General features: G+C 40.7%; 1 protein-coding gene across 3 annotated transcripts in view; it reads right to left on the bottom strand.

The window, feature by feature from the left end:
- Window positions 1-23021, bottom strand: part of LOC124880459 — a 69881-nt gene extending 46860 nt beyond the window's left edge. The window contains exons 1-8 of one of the 3 annotated variants that reach the window (XM_047385579.1): window positions 22944-23021; window positions 12743-14711; window positions 6836-6897; window positions 4897-4935; window positions 4145-4801; window positions 3366-3961; window positions 1844-2097; window positions 323-472 (exon numbers count right to left, since the gene is read on the bottom strand). In XM_047385579.1, coding sequence (XP_047241535.1) covers window positions 323-472; window positions 1844-2097; window positions 3366-3961; window positions 4145-4801; window positions 4897-4935; window positions 6836-6897; window positions 12743-14428 — 3444 coding nt within the window. In that variant the 5' untranslated portion in view covers window positions 14429-14711; window positions 22944-23021. Of the gene's footprint in view, window positions 1-322; window positions 473-1843; window positions 2098-3365; window positions 3962-4144; window positions 4802-4896; window positions 4936-6835; window positions 6898-12742; window positions 14760-22943 lie in introns of those variants that run through there. The other 2 variants (XM_047385581.1, XM_047385580.1) reach the window with 2 other exon arrangements.
- Window positions 23022-23229: the final 208 nt, after the last annotated feature.

Raw genomic sequence — 23229 nt, 5'->3', positions numbered from 1 at the left:
CAAGCTAGAGGTCACTCAGACTTATTCTGATTTTAATCAAGGGTCACAGTGTCTCATATTTTATAGTCAATGGGTTTAAATTGGGATAAGAAACAATATTTTGCAGTTTGGAATAACTAAACATATGAATAAAACTGTTTGAGTTTATGTTTTATCATTAATCAATTCTACCCTTCAGGTTTTGGTAGAAATGCCATTTATCTAATTCTCTTGTTGAAGCAAGGATACTATGGAAAGTTCAAACATTTGAACAAAGCATAGCAAAAAATATTCACATAGCATTAATAGACAGATTTAGGGTTTATTCTCTTTTTACACATACCTCTTGTTTAGACTTAAACAGTAAGAGAGATTTGGTTTTTCCAAAGGACTCCATGGCTGCAATCACATCACCGTGAGAAAGAGTGTCAAAATTCCCCTTGATTCTTAACATGGTTGGAGGTGATGGTTTACTTAGATGAGCAAGCTGAGACTGGGGAGAAAGGTAAGAAATTAGAAAATGATGTAAATTTGGTTGGCTGTTAAAAACAAAAGAGCTGCAGCTGCTTCTATAAACAATGAGTGACAAAATATAGGAGATGGATCTTAATATTGTTCACAGCAGGTATTACAATCTGATATTTTTGGATTTTTTTCTCTCTCTCATGAGCAAAACATTTTGATTAGACATGCAATAAAAAGCTGATTGTTGACTACAATAAAATCATTTTTGTCTGGATTGGCAGTGACACCAGACTGGCAGGTCTGAAAAAAAAAAAAAAAAAAATCCATATGGTGATACATATGCTCTTCCAGATCATGTCAACAACATTCTTCACAGTGGTTACTGAGCGAAGAAGACTTAAAATTTGCTATTTTGAGTCTAATAAAAGGTGTTTATAATTAAGCAAGAGAAAGAACAGAGGAGAAAGAAGCCATCTAAAAAGGAAAGTATTATTTCTACTATAAATTGAGACATGTCTGCAGTTCATTAAGGCAGTGAGATAGCGACAGTGTAAGACTTAAAGCATGTCACAGGCAGGGTGAACAAAGTCCATCCTTTTGAGCTTACGTCTATCTGGATGGAACATTCTGGGTTCGAAAACATTGTCAGTCTTTTGGAATTCCCAGAAGTAAAGTAAGAGTCTACATTCCCCAATGACTACATGTTAAAAATCAATGACCACTTACACCAGTAAGACTAGAAAAAATGAAGCGACGAGCCCAAAGGCCCAGCATCAGCCGTCTACGCTGGAACAGTTCAGCTATGGACCCCGAGACCCTGGGGCACATCACCCCCAAGCAGAGGCCCGACAGAGCCTGGGGGCCACAGACCCCGGCAAGCAGCCACCAGGAATGAGCCGGCACACACCAAAGCACCCAGTGCCGGTCACCGAAAACCACCAATACACCAACGGGCTGAGACACCAGCAGGGAGGAAATAGGCCCCACATTTGATGGGGGCCTAAGCTAATCCAGGAGAGGGAACAGCCCAAAACCCAACCTGACACAAAAACACATAAAAACACTCACACACCAATGTAAAGACACGCAACAATGGACATAATACACTCAATCACTCTCCCCATACATACACTATATTCCCAGGTACACACTCAACCCCTCCTCAACCCCACATGCTGCAACTCCTCCACGCCACCCTCCAGACTGCGCCCCCCCAACACGACAGCCAGGGGGAGCAGCACAACATTTCGTATACCTTTTAAAACAGAAATCAGAATTGGCTAGAATCTTCATCAGTGGATCAAAGCTTAGTTTGATGCAAAACTCTGATTGAATAATCTGAAATTATGATGCTGCGTTTGACCAACAAGTATGGATGATATGAAACTCAAACACCAACCTTGGGTATAGTTGTAGAACTTGCCTCACTCGTTGGAAGGTCCAACTTCAATGTTGCTGGTTTGGAGGAAGAGGACAAGGAACCAGAGGATGGGCTATTGCCCCCTGAAGATGTGGAAGGCTTCATCTTGGCCAGTGAGGTAAATGATGATTGTAGCGATGAAGATGTCTGCCTTTTGGCTTGTTCAGCCAGTACAGCATTTACTAAAGGCTCAAACACATTATAGGTGTTTGGCTGCTCTGGCACATAAAAAGCTTGAATAATGAAGACCAAAAACAAGGTATAAGTTTTGACAAATCTTAAAAGATTTTTCTGAGTGATCACTTAAAATATTTTCTAAGCTGGGTGTTCTTTAAGCACCATTTTACACAAAAAAAACTTTTGTTTTTGTAAATACTTCAAATTTTAAGGTTATTGAGAATATTCCTGTTAGGGTTAATTAATGATTATATATGTTTTAACTTTAATAGAAGTGAAGCTTGCTGTTCAGAGTGATTATATCTTATATGTACAAGAGCTGCAAGATAGAGACAGGATGTTCTAGAACATTCTGTCGGTGCAGCTGTTTCTAATCTTATGAGTGTGCATCCCTCCCTTTAGTGGTTGGAACATTTTGTAACCAGGGCGTTTTCTCTTATCAATAAAATGCAGAGAGAGCAGGGGCTGTCTTCAGAGTGTGGTTTGGAGGATTGTAACTGAGCAGCCTCTGAGACACTCTCACCTGCAGGTTAAAATGAACTAACTTCTCTGTGTCTTTCTTTGTGCAGAATTGTGAAAGTGTTTGGTATTTAAACCTAACAATTCCTTAATTATAAATGAATGCATGCCTGAGGTAATTAAAATGAAACCTTTTCAGTCCAAACACAGAATTAAAAAATAATGGAAACTAACCATTCAAGTGTCACTGAAGAACATCACTAAAGTTTTTCAAAATAAAAGGTATAAAACACAATTAAAAAGGTAACTCAATTACCTTACAGCCAACTGCATGTACAATACCCATTTCCTACCATAATGACTAATACAAAACACTTGACAGTGATAACCAAGGAGACTGAGGCCTAGCCCACACAAAGACAAAAATGGTATAGTTTTAAAAAACGATTTTCCTAAACAGAACACCAGGTTTACATAAGATATTGGCTTCTTAAGGTTGTGTCACATTTGTGGAGTAAAACATTTGTATCACTTCTTCTTAATGACAACAAATTAAGTTCTAAAGAGTATTGGTGTATTAAAACTTTAGTATTGAAATAAAGTTTTTAATACACTCTTGAAAGAATAAGAGATATCAGTAGCATATTGCCACTTGACGTCGGTATAAACCACAGTGACTAGGTCTTGCAATCACAAAATCTGCCTTTTTGAAGAAAAAGGAAAAAGGTTTCTTGGATCCTACTTTTCTTTAGACCAGAGACTAGTCTACTGTATTTGAGTCTGACTAAAGAGGACATGCCTTCCTGGGTCACGGACTTAAAATCAGTCTGATGGATGAGAGTTATTAAATATTTTAAAAACAAACCTGAATTCAGAAGTTGCTCTTTTAGCATTTGTTCACTGCGTGATATCTTTTGTTGAGAAGATGATTCTTCTAGGGACAGCTGTCGTTTACGGCTTCCACTTATTGAAGACACCTCCTCACACTTCTTTAATATGGATTGCTTCCCATCATTTCTTCTTGGTGGCGACTGCATCTCATTATTCCTCGGTGGTGAAAGTCGTTTGTCATCAAATATTGGGGATGACTGTTGCTCACCAGTCCTCACTGGTCCCTGTCGTTGGTTACCAGCTCTTCTTGGTGGGAACTGTCGCTCACTGCTCTTTCTTGGCAAGCATCGTCGCTCACAGCTCCGTCCTCGTGAACTTTGTCTCTCTTCACTTCTTGGAGACAACTTTTGATTGGGGCTCCTTCTTGAGCGCTGTTTTTCATCACTCCTCTGTAACACTTGTTTTCTGCTCGTACTTGGGGGTGGTCTTTGCTCACAGCCCTTCCTTGGTGACCACGATTTCGGAAACCTTCCTTTTCGTAGAAACGGTCTCTCACAAGGACTCGAACTTCTCTGATAATGGGAGAAAATATGGCGGTTGTACCGTGGAGAGAAAGATCTAGACCGAGACCTGATGAAAACATAAAGCGTTAATTATTTATTGAATAATTAAAAAATAATTATGGCAGGTTTTCATGATCTTTAAGTCTTGCAAAGACACTCCTGAAACTTAAGACTTAAGATGCAAATTAACATAAAAGTCTTTTTTTTGATGACTTTGTATCTTCGGTCTTAATTATTAATTCACACAAACCTGCGACTGTACCTGGGGCTGTGCAGTGACCGTGTCCTCTTGCTCCGTTTTCCCCTTTGACTTTCAGAGCTGCGGCAGTGGCGAGGGCTATAAGAGCGATTACAACTCCTGGAATTGCCCCTTCTATGCCTAGAACTGGGGCGTTGGTGAGGGCTTCCAGAGCTAGAACCACTGCTGGAATTGCCCCTTCTATGCCTAGAACTGGGGCGTTGGTGAGGGCTTCCAGAGCTAGAACCACTGCTGGAATTGCCCCTTCTATGCCTAGAACTGGGGCGTTGGTGAGGGCTTCCAGAGCTAGAACCACTGCTGGAATTGCCCCTTCTATGCCTAGAACTGGGGCGTCGGTGAGGGCTTCCAGAGCTAGAACCACTGCTGGAATTGCTCCGTCTATGCCTAGAACTTCGGCGTCGGCGAGGGCTTCTAGAGCGAGAACTACTACTACCAGAAGTGGCCTTTCTATGCCTAGATCTGCGCTGTCGGCGCAGGCTTCGAGAGCAAGAACTACTGCTGGAAGCGCCCTTTCTATTTCCAGAGGTGTGATGTTGGCTAGGGCTGTGAGACTGAGAACGGGAAAGACTCCCATCACTGCTTTTTTGATGATCCTGGAAAGTCTGGTCAGAAGTCAAGGGTGGAATCTTCAAGCCTTTAATGGCATCACTATTAAGAAAAAGAGTAGAAAAAGCTGCCATAAGTTAGAAGTGGACTCTGATGGATTATCAGTTAATGTCGTTTCTTAAAATACAAAATTATACCTTTGCAGTGGTGTTACTTTGCCATCCCACTCTGGGTATCTGTGAAAAATTTGAGAACACTATTAAACAAAAGACAAAAACAAAAAAAAGCCATTATGCTACAACAACATTGAGATTTCCCAATAAAGAGGGAAGAAGCACAGTACATTCAACCACTTTATTATTAGGTAGCAGTTCAATTGCTTCATAAAACAAAAAGTAAATCAGCTGATCACAGGGCAGCAACCTAATCTAATTAAGCATCCAGATGGGTGAAGGCAAAATTGCTTAAGCAAACCAAGAACCGGAATTGGGAGAAAAGGAGATTTAAACTAGTTTGAATGTGACATAGTTGTTGGTGCCAGACAGTCTGAGTATTTCAGAAACTGCTGACCTACTAGGTTTTTTATGCAGCATCAACTCTCTGGTTTAAAAGGAATGGCTAGAAAACGAGAAAATGTCAAGTGAGTGCCAGTTGCGTGGAAAAAATGTCTTGTTGATATGCGAGGGAAATGGGTGGAATGGTTTGAGATTATTCAAATCCAACAGTTCTCAAATAACCACTTATGACCTAAGTATACAGAAAAGAAAGGATTTAAATACAGTGAACCCCACCCGCATGTAAGAAAGCTTATGTGTCCTTTGTGTAATGGAAACGCATGCAAGTGGAGTGGAGCTGTGCCAAGTAGAGCCAGCGGAAAAGGGACATCACACAAAACGTTGAAGCAGATGGGATAATGCTGCAATAGACCACACCTGGTTCTACTCCTGTCAGCCAACAACAAGAAAACTGAGGCAGTTCACATAGTTTCACCAAAATTGGACAATACAGATTAGAGAAAAAAAACAACATTGCTTTGCGTAAATACGTCCGCATATCTTAGTATTGTTGCCGACCATGTCCAAGATATTGTATATCTTTAGAGGAAGTGGAGGCAATAATGCTGAGAAAGTCATACAATATACCAAGCATGAGTCGTTAGTTTTCCAGCAATCAGACGGCCTGTGCACATGCAAACTGCAATTTAATTTTCATGTATTCCTTCATACTTAATTGTAGGGAAATTGAGTATCTTTGGCTGCATGGTCTTGATTTTGTCCAAACATTTTTCTGAATGCATCTGTCTTTTTTAGCACAGTGACATAGTCATTAGTCAGGCCTTGTTAGTTTTGTAAATAGTTTCTCTGTTTTTACTTTAACTTCCAATGTCACAGTTTAAGTACAAAAAGTCATTGGAAGATATCTCAGTAAGCTTTTCTGTCCTCAAGATAAGTTGAAAAATGCAGTTAAATGATTTTTCACTTTCTAAAAACCATTTGTTCTCCGTTTATGATCACACTGTACCCATCTTGGCTAATGGCTAATTCCCACAGGATAATGCACCACGTCACAAAGGTCAAATAGTTTCCATGAAGATGACCATGACTTCACTGTGATCCAGTGGTCTCCACAGTCACCAGATCTTAATCCAATAGGGCACCTTTGAAATATGGTGGAGTGAAATATCCATTCTGGATGTGCAGCTAAGATCTGGACTGAGTGTGATGCTGTCTTGTCAATATGGATAAAATGCTGAGGAATGTTTAAAACTTTGTTAAATCTATGCCACTATTTTAAGAGCAAAAGGCTGTCAAACCTGGCATTATGAGGTGTACCTAATAAAGTAGTCGGTGGGTAGGTGGGGCAACATAAAACAGCATTCTTAGATTTTAATAATGGAAATGTTTCATTGGTTTCCCAACATGGTGGTTGAAGTAACATGGCTTAGAATGCACAATAAAGTGGTTAATTTTCATATTAGGACCAAACAACTAATCGGTAAAAGTTACCTAGCATTATATTACCCTTTTCTTTCTAAGACTTTCCTCGCATTTCGTTTAATATAACTGTACCTTTTACAAAGATCATCTAAAACATTCATCCTCAACCTTAAAATAAACCAAAATAAATTAGACTGACTGTTCTCGAAGAAGTTTGCAGCTCCCAAGGTGCAGGCTGGTTTTCTGGTGGTCAATCCAATCCTAACGGTCACAATAACAAAGAAACATGTAAAACAGTCTCATTATTATCACAACTGTTTTAAGTTAACATTGTCATTTATTAGAGTTGACTGATAGCAAGAGACTTGGATGTTTAGATGTTCTGTGATATTTGGTACTGTGTTTATTGGAGCCGACAGGCTGAATAAAACAGTAAAGCTTATTAAGAAATGCAGCAAATTCAGGATTCACAACAAGAGAAGCAAACAGCAGAGATAAAATATCTCCCTGAGCTCTTGAGTTTGACACCTAGATTGTCCATCTTGAATGGCCCCAAAACTTGAAATTCAGGTTTGGTGAGGACAAAAGATCATTCCAGACCATAAATACACAGACAAAAAGAGTTTGACACGATTACAAAAAAAAACAACAAAAAAAAGCACATGAAAGTGCAATAAAATAACAAGCGACTGGGAAATTCCAGCAGTTTTTATTCTGAGTTGTAATTATTATTACTACATACAGGAGTGACCCACATGGAGCGAGACCATGGAGTGAGCATCAAGGTTTGGCCTAGAGACCCCCCAATCTTGCCAGGAAGCTACTAAACTAATCAAAAAATGTCTTGCAAGTCTACAAAATTAGAGCACTTGAGTGCAATCCAATAATTTATACAAGAGAGTAATTACTTTGTTAATAACTGGCTTGCTTCTCTTATGTCTAAACTATTTCTGCTTTGGACTACTACCATTTAAATTTAAAATCCATATTTGTTAGCTTAAACTCTGCCTTGTTTTTCCTAACTAAACCTAGATAAGTTCTGCCGATGAGCTAAGCTAAATTCTGATCCTCTCTTCCAAATTAACTCACAAGAGGCTCCGGGTACTTTGTTACGAGTATTGATGTTACATTTGGACATATTAAAATTATTATTATGCTAATAAGGAAGATCTTTATGGTATGATATACTTCAACTGCTATTCTCTTCCTAAAGGGAAATCTAATATCTAGGTCCATACAGTGCCTTGAAAACATACAAGTCCTTCTCAAAAAATTAGCATATTGTGATAAAGTTCATTATTTTCCATAATGTCATGATGAAAATTTAACATTCATATATTTTAGATTCATTGCACACTAACTGAAATATTTCAGGTCTTTTATTGTCTTAATACGGATGATTTTGGCATACAGCTCATGAAAACCCAAAATTCCTATCTCACAAAATTAGCATATTTCATCCGACCAATAAAAGAAAAGTGTTTTTAATACAAAAAACGTGAACCTTCAAATAATCATGTACAGTTATGCACTCAATACTTGGTCGGGAATCCTTTTGCAGAAATGACTGCTTCAATGCGGCGTGGCATGGAGGCAATCAGCCTGTGGCACTGCTGAGGTCTTATGGAGGCCCAGGATGCTTCGATAGCGGCCTTTAGCTCATCCAGAGTGTTGGGTCTTGAGTCTCTCAATGTTCTCTTCACAATATCCCACAGATTCTCTATGGGGTTCAGGTCAGGAGAGTTGGCAGGCCAATTGAGCACAGTGATACCATGGTCAGTAAACTATTTACCAGTGGTTTTGGCACTGTGAGCAGGTGCCAGGTCGTGCTGAAAAATGAAATCTTCATCTCCATAAAGCTTTTCAGCAGATGGAAGCATGAAGTGCTCCAAAATCTCCTGATAGCTAGCTGCATTGACCCTCCCCTTGATAAAACACAGTGGACCAACACCAGCAGCTGACACGGCACCCCAGACCATCACTGACTGTGGGTACTTGACACTGGACTTCTGGCATTTCCTTCTCCCCAGTCTTCCTCCAGACTCTGGCACCTTGATTTCTGAATGACATGCAGAATTTGCTTTCATCCGAAAAAAGTACTTTGGACCACTGAGCAACAGTCCAGTGCTGCTTCTCTGTAGCCCAGGTCTGTGGAATGCGGCACCTGTAGCCCATTTCCTGCACACGCCTGTGCACGGTGGCTCTGGATGTTTCTACTCCAGACTCAGTCCACTGCTTCCGCAGGTCCCCCAAGGTCTGGAATCGGCCCTTCTCCACAATCTTCCTCAGGGTCCGGTCACCTCTTCTCGTTGTGCAGCGTTTTCTGCCACACTTTTTCCTTCCCACAGACTTCCCACTGAGGTGCCTTGATACAGCACTCTGGGAACAGCATATTCGTTCAGAAATGTCTTTCTGTGTCTTACCCTCTTGCTTGAGGGTGTCAATAGTGGCCTTCTGGACAGCAGTCAGGTCAGCAGTCTTACCCATGATTGGGGTTTTGAGTGATGAACCAGGCTGGGAGTTTTAAAGGCCTCAGGAATCTTTTGCAGGTGTTTAGAGTTAACTCGTTGATTCAGATGATTAGGTTCATAGCTCGTTTAGAGACCCTTTTAATGATATGCTAATTTTGTGAGATAGGAATTTTGGGTTTTCATGAGCTGTATGCCACAATCATCCGTATTAAGACAATAAAAGACCTGAAATATTTCAGTTAGTGTGCAATGAATCTAAAATATATGAATGTTAAATTTTCATCATGACATTATGGAAAATAATGAACTTTATCACAATATGCTAATATTTTGAGAAGGACCTGTATTAACACCCAAAAAAAAAACCTTAAACATTGTCATGTTAATGCCATCTATTTAATTGTAGTAATTGCTCTTAGTCAATACTAATATAATTATGCTTTGCTCTGAACCATAACATTGTAGCTCTGGCTGTATGAGGCTTATCTTGCTGAAAGATGATCCCTTTCTTCAGGCTCAAATCTTTTACAATCTCTAACAAGTTATCTGGATTTCTCTGGAGATATCTTTGAACACCCCCCATTAACTCTGATTAGCTTCCCTATGCTTGTTGGAAACAAAAAGCATGATACTGTTGCCACCATGTTTCATGGTCAGGATGGTGTGTTCTGGGTGCTGTGCAGTGCCTTGAAGCCTTAATAGGTGACATTTTGATGTCACGTGACCACAGCACCCATTCCCCACATAATAGTTGTGTCCTATGCATGGCATGGAGCAACTTTGTGTAGTGCACATCCAAAGGCTGTCATGTCAAAAATATTTTCACACATGAATCTAAGCAGCTGCTCCAGTTACCATAGGCCACTTAGCTGCTCCTCTGATTAATGCTCTTCTTGCCTGTCAGTTTAGATTAGATAAATTTCAGATGATACACTGAATAGTGCTTGGTGACATGTTTGAAGGTTGGGATAATGTCCCATAACCTGACTCTGCTTTAAACGTCTCCACAGGCCTGACCTCCTGACCTCTGGTGTGTTTCCTTGTCTTTCCACATCCCACTTGTGTCTAAATTCTTATTCTACAGTAGAATTCCTTGCTTGCAAGTCCATAAGAGAAGCTAAATAGGTAAAGAGAAGGTCCCCTAAAGGCGTGCCTTTGATGATGGCATCAGTCACAAGCCTGCTGACTGCCAATCGTAAAATTTATGAGTTTTCTTTGTTTTAGTAACCCACTGCTTTTCAGGTATTACTGAAAATTATGTTCTCCTTCAATATGGGTCCATTAACAAATAGTTGCATGATTTTTAAAAAAATGTTTAGGAAACATTACAGTAAATGCACATTTTTACATAGATAAACTTCTATATAAGATATGTATACAACATAGAAAGAGTAACAAAATTGGAACATCCACTTCCATCTTCTTTAGTTTGTAAAGTTCTGTCCTTTGTTTTATTGGTTCCATTTTCAACATTTCTTGCAATAATAACTTGTAAGATCATTTAACCAACTGGTCTGGGTCACAGGGATTAAAACCATCACCTTATTCTTTTTCATTAGATCCAATCATGTGCCTCATATCTTTATATTTGAGAAAAGGTTCCAGATTAGACTTTAGGGACTGATCAGTCAGTGGTCATTTCATGAAAATGCAATGATTTACTCAGAAAGGTTCAGTCACATTGATGAGGACTTAATTGTGATATGCAAATTCTGCCTCAAAACAAACCACTAACGCTGCAGAATAATGTATTTTACCTACTGCTATGCTACATTACACTTCTCATCTCTTAACTTACAGACACTGCCGTACCAAGTCCTGAGGTCAGAGCTTCTCTGAGAGGGTGGGTACTAATGTGTAAAGAGCTTAAACATCTTCTGGAATAAGCAGCTCTGTCAAAATCATCCCTTTCATGATAAATTGACTCATTTACCTCATAACCGAGATCCAAAGTGTGATTTTATCTTATTGTTTTCTACTGAGGGAGTAGTTCTGTTTTCATTGCTAAATCCTTGACTCGCACAGAAAAGCATTTAGCACCTAGACCAAGCAGGGCTAGAGGAAAGGAACCCATTTTTGTTGTGTGGTGCTCAAGCTGGTATACAGATTGACATAACAGGTTAACCATCTTGTTTCCACTGTTTTAACGGAGACATAATATAAAGCTGTTCCCAACTGCCAGCGAAATCGAACAGCCATTTCTAACTCAATTTATCGCTGGTGGTGGTTATAAATAACATTTGAAACAAAGCGACTTCTGATTGCGGTGTTGCTGGCAAAACACCCATCAAAGATCAGACCCAGCTCAGGACCTCAAAGATTGTTCATATTAGAATTATCTAAACTCTCTCTAGATTTTTGAATGAGATGGAACAGTTTTTGTGTTTCTACAAATAAAAACTATCAAAATTATTGTCTAAAGCCGTTTTCAAACATCGGTAGGGCATTCTTTCCCCTGACTAGGATAGTTGTAAGTCATGGTTACGACTTCATGAGAAGCTCTCATTCTGGCCTCAGTGTTGAGACGCAATGCTAATAAATGTTGGAATAATTGTACATAGATTTATCTTACATTTTCTCTTTATTACCTTTGCTATTTGACCTTTATAACCTTTCATGCTGTAAGCAAACATGTGATGAGTTGTTTTGCAGGCAAGGAGGAAAGGTGGAATCGAGATGATGCAGTCACAGTTGGGGACTCCTCACAAGGATAACAGCTAATCGTGCTGAGCAAGGGTCGCACATATCTTAAGATTATGGAGACAATGCAAGTGTGTTTGTACAAGATAATGGTGTGCATGACCTATATCACGTTGCTGCTGTTTGTTTTTCCCCCACCCTTTAGAGCAGCAACGTTCATGTAACCTGGGACCACCCTAAAGATAATAAAAGAGGATTTGGCGAGATGTGTTTCAGAGCGGTAGATTTGTAACTGAAGCACATCTCTGTCCGTTCTCCTCGCAGCGAGTAAGAAACTAATTCTCTTGTTTTTTTCTTCTTTTTGTGATGTTATAGGTATTTTAGGTTGTTTGAACCTGACAACAATACAGGTGCATCAGGTCAGATTCAGGATATGATATGTGAAAAGGTTTTGACAGACATTGCTGTTGAATGTTATTTATCGGTAAGAAGTCGTCTGCCCCTTTGGCCTACACAAACACTTTCCTCACGAATCACCGTTTCATTTGATTTTGGTTAAAGATACTTCTCTTGCACGGGCAAGCCCTCTAAGGCCAAGGTAGCCATTGTACCATAGCCAAGTACCTTTTTCCCAGAGGAACATCTTGATACATTGGACATAGTAGATCTGTCCTACTAAGAGTCTAGACCTACCTTTTTAAATTACATCTCCTATATTGGTGAAAGTATTCACACCTGATAACATGTGTCTCTCTTGGGGCTGTTTCTGAGTACTCAACGTACATTTGCAGCCTATCCCCATGTTGATCTCAGATTTGGCCCAAATTGAATTTTAGAAAGTGAAAATCAGACTGTAAACTTTTAAACCCTGTGACCAAAACACAGTCTTCCATTTAAACAGGAAAATAAAAAGAATCAACCACTGATAAATACCCCCCCAAAAATTAATTTCTTATATTCACCTTAGAGAGAGAACAGTGCAATTGTTGACTCACCTTCATTTGAGAACATTTTGTCTTACATAAAGAACAGGTATATGAAAACCTTCTTGGTTTGGTCGCAGCATAATCATGCATCTTGGCTAGTGATGGCAGACCCCTTAAGGTTGCAGGTTTTACTGGAGACTGTTGTTTAAATCCTTGCACCTCAGTGGTCTTGACTAGATCCAAGCTTGGGACAGATGGAGAAACGACAATGATGGCAGAATGTGGAATGGGATGTGAAACATCTGTGACAGTAGGGCTGAAAGAGGGAGGAGGAACTGGTTTCAAAGCAGTGGGCTGTGCAGGTTGCACAGCTTGTGTAATCTGCAATAGTGGCTGCTTCTGGACCAGTTTCTGTGGTGGCATCAATGAGATTTTTGGATCTAGATTTTGAGTTTTAGCTTGAGCTTTTGCACAACTCGCATCAGTACTTTCTGTGTGCACAAGGACAGGTCTGTCCAAATTTACACCCTTGCTTAGATCATTTGGTGACTGTGTTTTTGATGTAAAGTGGGAAACCGTTGCTTTTGCAGGGGCAAATCCAAAAAGGCCAAACTTTGGTGTAATATCCAGGTTTTTATTTTGAGAGAAAGCAGGGGTGATTGATGGAAAAGTCTGGTTTGATTGAGTCTGCACCTGTTGGGCTAGAGCTGCAGCATTCCTTGCCGAGCTCAAGCTGGTATCAGACTTCACCTGGTCATCTGAAGAAAACACATCACATGTTTTTAATCCTAAATGTTGTTCAGATGCTTCTTTAGTCATCAGCAAAGTGTTTCTACTAGTCTGAGCTTTACTGAGAATGTTCTCAAAAGTATTATCCACAACTATTGGAGTACATATTCCAGGATGTCCATATTGAGCCATTCCAACTGGGTGACAACTGGTTGATGGCATTTCATCGTGGAATAGTCTTGGCAGTCCAAAACTAACCACTCTGTCCTTTCCACTTGCAGTTGGTTGAGATGTAGAGTCTGACGCAGCTGCAGCTAAAGCTCTGTCGGCATTCTTCTTTCGAATCTTTTGTAAAGTGTAGGGTAGCTTCTCAGCTGTAGTTTCTTCATCGGGGTAATTTATGAGTTCATACAAGTCCTCTTTTTGAAGTCCATAATTCAATAAAATCTTTTCAGCCAGTTGTGGTGTGAACACAGGATTATAGGGTAGAGGTTGGCCTGTCGGTTGAGCTGTGTAATCACAGGGATTTAAACAAGATTTGGAGGAATGATCTTCATTATAACTTCTGTAATCTGGGAGCCAGTTAAAAGAAGTACTCCCAACATCAGCACTGGATTGTTGATGACCTTGGGATGTTGATGACACAAAGTAGCTTGACTCTGCTGTAGTTGAGACCGCCAAAATGTCTCTTTGCGTGCTGGTAAACAGAGCACCTTGGCCGTTAGGTTGGTACCTTATTTGTTCTCTGGCACAAATGTTGTAGGTACTCTGCAAGTTAATGTCTGAAGTAGTTTGACTTGGTTTAGGCCTGTTGCTCACTAGCAAACTAGATCCACCAGATAACTGTCCCATGACTCTACTCTCAAGTCTGGCAGGATGTGCAGAAGAACCCCCAAGAAAGCTTTGGTTGGATGTAAGTACAGGATTGGGCATTGTCCTCCACATATTCCCCTCGGTTTGTCCAGTAGTGCATCCATATTGCCCCTGGGAGCTACTTTGATTCCCAGGGGCATGGGGATTATACATGGGATAAGATATGGGGGTCAGCAGCTCTAAGAGCGTTAGATAGATCTATAGTCAAAGCAGTTTGTGATGATGGTATTGTGGTTAAGTACTGCAAAGTTCATAGTCCAACCAACAACAGCATCAACCTTGTTCAAAGTCAATGTAAACTGGGCTTTCAGATTAGCCAGCTACAATGAAACAGCCTTCTTGATGGTCAGTGAAGAACACCTTGAAATCCTTCCATCAGCTTGTTCAGGGCCCTGGGGCTGCACAGGATGCAAAACAGTCTGTAAGGAAAGAACAGCTGGAGGGAAGAGAGAGCATTAATAGCCATAGTTATTAAACAGGACTGTTTTATATACACCAATGGGGGAAATTAATCACCTGGGGCCTCATGTACACAAGTGAGCAGCGGTCATACTAAACGTTTGCGGTAAGGAGAAATTCAAAAATTAGAGGCGTACAAACAAAACTTCAGATGTACGAAACTATGCATAGACATGTCACTACACACGTAGCTTTCATACATCCCAATTTGTGGTGCATTTGGCGCAGCTGCATGTGACACTTAGACCACCCGGTCTACGCCTCTAAATGCATCTGCAAAGTAGTATAAATAGCCAGATGTCACCCATAACGTGTCCAAATAACCATGGCAACGGTTCTGTGAGAGGCAAAGAACCGGTTCCTGTCGACAGACGAACGCTAAGAAAGACTGTGTCTACACACCATGAGGGATGTTTGTTGTAAATTACAGCAAACCAACAACTTCTTGAATGAAAACAGAGACTCAAACCTGACTGGAAATAAAAGGACTGTCGGCTTGAACCCGTTTAGTTCTACAATGTCTGCATTAAATCCACACAGCACTCTAGCTGATTAACTGATATTATTATAATAAAGTGAATATTCCTCCCATATTTCTATTAGAATGACCGTCACCACACACACTGTGAAGTATTTTCACATTTCAAAACCAATCAGGATGCCACACAAAAAATAAAATAAAATAAAAAATAGAAAATCACCTAGAAGCCAGCCATCACACAGTCTGCTTGAAGTTTATTCCCAACATTTATCATTATTATAGTATTAAGGACTCATGAGCTGAGGATCCAAATGAGCCATTGAATTAGTTTGACACATTGGTGCGTCATTAATAGGTTGCACATGTATTGAATAAAAATGCTTTCTATTCATAAATTCATATTCACTACAGATGGGGCCCTTATAGCAATATGAGTGCAGTCCGTAGCTCTGATTACATTCAGAAATCGGCTCCACGTTGCAAATGAGAGGCACAGTTTGGGGGAACGTTATATATCAGGGCAACATACGGATGAGGCCGACCCATATATAGCTGGCCTGGCATGGCACGGCATGGCTCAGGGATGATTGTTAAAAACCCAACCTGTTAGTCAGCTCCCTCTGAAAAGCTCTGGTAAAGGAGTGCAGCGTAGTGAGATCTTGAACTGGCACCGGAGACGCACAGTTCCTCCTGGTTTCCCTCTGTAACACCAAGGCAACTCAATGCAGAACTCCAAAATAATTGCCCCTAAGCTTGGCCATTCCGGGACTTTTAAACATTTTGGAAAGAAGCCAACCGCTAAAAAAAAAAAAAAAATCTAGTCATGGTTTTGAAAAATTTAAATTACCCCCACCCTTTTTTTTATTCTAGAGTTTATGCATTTTTCAATAAATTGTGTATTTGGGTGCACAAAGTTACATCATTTAACTGTATGAAAAAGTTACATGTATACCATAACTGTAAACAAGACTCAGTCCTGAAGTGTGAAGCACAGATCTAATAACGTCTTATAAAATGTCTAACTACAAACAAAGTTGTTGTCAACAGAAAAGAACAAACATTAAAAATAAAACAGGACACTGATAGCTGACTTCATGTTATGTAACCAAAACACTCAGTTCTGGTAACATTTTTGTTGGAATGATTACACAACATGAATTTTTAAAACAAAAATTAAGAGCACAAATTCAATACATGCAGCTGCCCTAATACGTACTTAAATGTCCCTTAGCTAGTTGTACATTGACCCACACACTTTTTGTAGCCTCTCTTCTCGGCAGCATTCATTTAAACTGGTTTGAAACGGGCCCAGTTTTTTAAAATTAGTCCACAAGTTTTACGCACAACTGATATTGGAGACCCATTCCAGAAATTTAAAGATAGCCTGCCTAGACATACTGACTTGTGTCCACGGTTTAACCATCTAGCCATGGATGTGAGGTGAAACAGAAGTATTTGGAGGTCGCCTTCCTTTTTTCACCCCTTTCCATCCGCTTTGTGCAATGAACTGGCTCCACTCTCAGTGAAACATCCCTACACCATGATGGTACCATCACCACTCTTGATAGTCGGTAGAGTGTTCTTAGGTCTGAAAGCCTCATCATGTACTTCATGTCATTGTGGTCAGTACTGGTCTCTTTGGACCATATGACTTTTCTCCAGAAGGCATTTGACTTGCTGCTGTGGGAAGATGCAAATCTCAGTCCTGCTTTGAGATGTTCATTTTGGTCTAGTCTTCTTTCTTGCTCTGCACCGTCCAATTTCTCTTAGACCATGGTGATGTAAAACTGTCTTCACTGGGGACAGTGACACTGGCATTATAGCAGATAACAGTTCATGGCAAGATTGAGTCTTGGAGGTTCAGTGGTTGTTCATGAAAGTCGTAATCCATTTAGTTTCTTCTGAAGATGCTACTTTGGCTCCGATGATTGAAACGTAAACAGTCATTCAAAAGGACAATGATACCAAAAAGAAACATTAAAACTGGCTCAGAAATGGCCAAAATTAAGCCTCTAACCAACTGTAAAATTTAAACCAGTTAAACTGCCAATTCTGCCAAGAAGATATTAAACAGTTGATGACAAAAACCGTGTGGTTGTAGTGCAACTTGCTAAGAGATATATAACCAAATACTAGACGATATTTTAGTATATTTTCAAAATCTGTGGATTTAAGAATAAACAACAAATTGCAACTTGTGCAACTGGTTGTTTTTGTAAAACAACAGTACAGGTAACATGAAGTTACCTGATGTGTAACAAAACAGAAAAAAATGGCAACCGCTGGTTTCATGCACATTAGGAGTACCATGTCAACTTCTTAAAGCGTTTGCTTCATAATTGCATAATATAACTGCAAGACGGGCTACACAGTAGCGCAGTTGGTAGCACTGTTGCCTTGCAGCCAGAAGGTCCTGGGTTCCACAGGGTCTTTCTGCATGGAGTTTACATGTTCTCCCCATGCATGCATGGGTTCTCACCGGGTACTCCGGCTTCCTCCCACAGTCCAAAGACATGCCTGTTAGGTTAATTGGTCACTCTAAATTGCACTTAGGTGTGTGAATGAGTGTGTGCATGGTTGTTTGTGTGTTGCCCTGCAATGTACTGGTGACCTGTCCAGGGTGTACCCCGCCTCTCACCCACAGACTGCTGGAGATAGGCACCAGCTTCCTTGCGACCCACTATGGAAGAAGCAATATAGAAGACGACTGACTGACAACTGCAAGACTTTAATTAAAAGCATAACCAGGCTGATATGAGCAAAAACCTAATTAGCTGAGTGACATACAGAGGTTGGACAATGAAACTGAAACAACTGTCATTTTAGTGTGGGAGGTTTCATGGCTAAATTGGACCAGCCTGGTAGCCAGTCTTTATTGATTGCACATTGCACCAGTAAGGGGGCTGCACGGTGGCGCAGTTGGTAGCACTGTTGCCTTGCAGCAAGAAGGTCCTGGGTTCGATTCCCGACCGGGGGTCTTTCTGCATGGAGTTTGCATGTTCTCCCCGTGCATGCGTGAGTTCTCACTGGGTACTCCGGCTTCCTCCCACAGTCCAAAGACATGCCTGTTAGGTTAATTGGTCACTCTAAATTGTCCTTAGGTGTATGAATGAGTGTGTGCGTGGTTGTTTGTGTGTTGCCCTGCGATGGACTGGCGACCTGTCCTGGGTGTACCCCGCCTCTCGCCCATAGACTGCTGGAGATAGGCACCAGCTACCCCGTGACCCACTATGGAATAAGCGGTAGAAAATGACTGACTGACTGCACCAGTAAGAGCAGAGTGTGAAGGTTCAATTAGCAGGGTAAGAGCACAGTTTTGCTCAAAATATTGAAATGCTCACAACATTATGGGAGACATACCAGAGTTCAAAACAGGACAAGACAGCAAGTCTTTGTGATGTATCAAGAGCCACGGTATCCAGGGTAATGTCAGCATACCACCAAGAAGGACGAACCACATCCAACAGGATTAACTGTGGACGCAAGAGGAAGCTTTCTGAAAGGGATGTTCGGGTGCTAACCCGGATTGTATCCAAAAAACATAAAACCACGGCTGCCCAAATCACGGCAGAATTAAATGTGCACCTCAACTCTCCTGTTTCCACCAGAACTGTCCGTCGGGAGCTCCACAGGGTCAATATACACGGCCGGGCTGCTGTAGCCAAACCTTTGGTCACTCATACCAATGCCAAACGTCGGTTTCAATGGTGCAAGGAGCGCAAATCTTGGGCTGTGGACAATGTGAAACATATATTGTTCTCTGATGAGTCCACCTTTACTGTTTTCCCCACATCCGGGAGAGCTACGGTGTGGAGAAGACCCAAAGAAGCGTACCACCCAGACTGTTGCATGCCCAGAGTGAAGCATGGGGATGGATCAGTGATGGTTTGGGCTGCCATATCATGGCATTCCCTTGGCCCAGTACTTGTGCTAGATGGACGCATCACTGCCAAGGACTACCAAACCATTCTTGAGGACCATGTGCATTCAATGGTTCAAACATTGTATCCTGAAGGTGGTGCCGTGTATCAGGATGACAATGCACCAATACACACAGCAAGACTGGTGAAAGATTGGTTTGATGAACATGAAAGTGAAGTTGAACATCTCCCATGGCCTGCACAGTCACCAGATCTAAATATTATTGAGCCACTTTGGGGTGTTTTGGAGGAGCGAGTCAGGAAACGTTTTCCTCCACCAGTATTACGTAGTGACCTGGCCACTATCCTGCAAGAAGAATGGTTTAAAATCCCTCTGACCACTGTGCAGGACTTGTATATGTCATTCCCAAGACGAATTGATGCTGTATTGGCCACAAAAGGAGGCCCTACACCATACTAATAAATTATTGTGGTCTAAAACCAGGTGTTTCAGTTTCATTGTCCAACCCCTGTAGATCTATCAAGACCAATTACATTCATTTTAAATGACTAAAATCCTATATAGATAAGTAAAGCTGCCTTGCATAGCATCAAAACGTTTTGCTCCAGTTAAGCGAATTTTGGATTGTTTAGAGTATTTTCATAACTCACTTCCATCAGGAGATGCTGTGAATATTGAGGGCAGTTTAAAAACAAATTTCCCTGAGATGTTTAACCAAAAATGATTTTGAACGCCATGAGAAAATCTTCTGCTTGTGCTCCTAGAGCAGTGGTTCCCAACACTGCTCCTCAAGGCCCCCTGTCCTGCATGTTTTAGGTGTCTCCTTGCTGCTACACACCTGACTTAGATACCTGGGTAACCAGGCTGCAGCAGCACTTGATGCCAATCAAAGAAGGTTATGGAATCATCTGATTCATTCTGATTAAATCAGAGTTGGGCAACTCCAGTCCTTCAAGTCCAGTGTCCTGCAATCTGTAGATGTGTCCTTGGTCCATCACACCTGAGGAAAACTGCTGAATTACCTCCTCTGTATGCAGTCAAGTTCTGCACAGGTCTGGTAATGAGCCATGGATTTTATTTGGGCGTATTAAAGCAGAGACATCAAAAACTTGCAGGACACCAACTATTATAGGACTGAAGTTGCTGCTTCAACACACCTGAATCAAATGCATGGCTATTAACAGGCCTGTGCAGAACTTGACTGCGTACCCTTGAGGTATTTATGCCATTTTATTCAGGTGTGTTGGACTAATGACATTTAACAGTTATAGAACACCAGCCTGAGATGTTCGTTTGTAAACTTCAGATGTTGCAATTTGTAGAGGTTTTCTGACTGTCCACGTCTTCAAGCATCACTACACAGCATAGTATACAGGCTGTAAAAAGGGGCTTGAATCTATAAGCAGTTCTCCAATTTCTTTTTGACCTATTCAGTCTTCTTATTAATAATCTGAACTGAAACAATCTGTGTAGTTATGCTGCTATAGGCTTAGGCTGCTGGAGGACATAACGACCACTTTGACCCTCTTCGCTACATTCTCACACTACTCTCCAATTTTGCATTATTTGCTGTTATTTCAGCTTTTAACTTTGTTCTCTTTCTTTTCTCTTCCTAGAAGCTACACCTGGCCTGACTCTGTGTCAACCTGTGACACCTTTCTGGAGAGGGGAATCGTCGGAGCTTCTGCTGGCAACAACTTAAGGCTCACCCGCTACCGATGATCCACATGGCCCTGTCTTTTAGTGTTTTACCCTTTCTCTCTCCTAGACATGGCGATTGACTGAGCTTTTACTGTAACTAATTATATGTGCTCTCTTTCAGACTCTAACTTTGAAAACTGGCTCAGAGTTTATCTGTTCTTTCTTTCTAGGTGAAATGACAAAAGGAGCTACATCCATCAACATTTACTTTTCTTTCCCATAGAAAGTACTCCTGGATCAGTGCTTCTGTGTTCTTTGTGTGTCTCTGCTCTGTTCTCTCAAACCCCCAGTCGGTCGTGGCAGATGGCCGCTCACACTGAGCCTGGTTCTGCTGGAGGTTTCTTCCTGTTAAAAGGGAGTTTTTCCTCTCCACTGTTGCTACATGCATGCTCAGTATGAGGGATTGCTGCAAAGTCAACGCCAGTGACTGTCCACTGTCTCTACATGCTCATCCGGGAGGAGTGAATGCTGCAAGCCTCTGACTGGATGCAATCTGCTGGGTTTCCTTAGATAGAAAAACTTTTTATCCAATTTGAGTAAATAACTAACTAACTGCACTGTTTAATGGTTAGGATTAATAGGAATGTATGAACCTGACTGTTGTGAAGTGCCTTGAGACGTGTTGTGAATTGGTGCTATATAAATAAAACTGAATTGAATTGAATTCTTATAGCATCCTGTTTGATAGACAAACTGAATTTTATCTGAATCCCCCCTTTCACTATGAAAGAGCTTCCAGGTAGGAACAAGAGGTGTAATACTGGGCTATTATTTGACAGGTTGTGTTTTCTAACGGGAACAAAGCAGCGAATGAAAGAGTGCAATGACACTGAATTGTAGTCAGTACGGGCTCTGCAGGTTGCCGTTTCTCAATCCAAAGCTGTTCAGACTTCAAACTGGTTTCAGCTTCAGATTCTCACCACCCACCGAACCACGTTCACAGTTAAACATCCCCTAGGTTCCATTGGAAAGAGAGAGTATAACGAACCAAGCTGCTTCCAGCCACCTGACCAATATTCTGCTGTAAAAATCTGTTTCTAGACCCTAACTAACCACTTCTTTAAGCTTCATCTTCTGCTTCCAGGAAAGTAGTCTTGATTTTTACTGTACATTTGATTTCCATGGGCAGTCATTTGTATCATCAGCTGTTCTCTAAGACCCAACGAGGCAGCTGCTGCTTCTAATTATTACCATTATTGGCACGTTCGGGTTTTTCTGAAACTTCCTACAGAAAATAGATGGACAAACAAAATTGAGTAAAGGTTTAAGTATAAAACACAAATGTTTAAATCAAGTAACATTTTGGTAAATGAAATGGATGCCGTTATGAACGAGGTGAATGTTACTCCTTGCACATCAAAACCTACCAACGTTTCACAGTGTTTGTTATATTTATCAGCATTTAAAGCTAATGATCATTTAAAATTCAATTTTTAACATTTGAAGCATCTTTTGATCCCTTTTTAAATGCTTAGAAATACGCATCTATTTTTAAGGTTAATAAAAGAGCTGCAAGGGAAGAGTTTCTCCTTTCAAGGCTTTCATCTAATACAGTGATTTCAAATTAATTCTTCACATTCTTTGGGGAGATTTTATCATGTTTTAAATGGCTGGAAGGGTCATAAATGAACTGCATATTCTATAAAAACCCAGATATGTCAGAATCTTTATGAGATTTATTAACTCTTTTGTCTAAAACACATTTATAAAAGCTTTTTATCGTTAAATAGTTATGTCCAACTGTGAACCGTTTAGGTAAAGTAGTTTTTCTGCACCCGATAGGGAGAAGCGTTAAACTAACTGTGTTGTCTGGAGTTTTAAACCTGCAGGCTGCGTGTCTCTCATCGCGAGTTCAACCCGGAGGAGGAGCGACGAGTGTTTGTCAAATGCCCGACTGAGACTTCGCTTCGACGAAGCGCCAAACACAAACCGAACAGCACATTCAAAGGGAAACCTGTTTCTAGTGCTTAACAGAGAAACATAGTTACGTTTATTAGCTCTAAACTTGATGACCGTCGACTGTGTTTGGACCGTTGAAGCTGAACATTCGCGAAAGTTAAGCAGCTTCTTTTTTTGTAAACCTTTTTTTGGATGGGTGGAGACACAAAGGACGGAGAGTTGAAAAATAATTCTTCGGCGCCTTACCTTCGGTTCTGTGCGTGGTTCCGAGCTCTTACTGAACTTCTGCCTGAACCGTTCTTCCCTTTTTTAACTCGCTGCTCACTTCCCACTTCACTTAACAGGCAGCTTGAGAACCTGAGATATATACTGCCACCTACTGGGCGGCGATGTGAACTGCTAGGGTTAGGGTTTCCGGAACACTGGTTGAAATATTTACCTTAGTTATATTCAATAAATTATGTTCCAATGACGATTGTTTGTCAAATTAAGAGTATTTTTTTTAAAATAAAATTTTTTAGGCAGGTTTAAA

This window comes from Girardinichthys multiradiatus, chromosome 14, assembly GCF_021462225.1.
Source record: "Girardinichthys multiradiatus isolate DD_20200921_A chromosome 14, DD_fGirMul_XY1, whole genome shotgun sequence".
Lineage (NCBI taxonomy): Eukaryota > Metazoa > Chordata > Actinopteri > Cyprinodontiformes > Goodeidae > Girardinichthys > Girardinichthys multiradiatus.
Note: the sequence above shows the minus strand (reverse complement) of the source record. Positions and strands in the feature narration are given on the sequence as shown.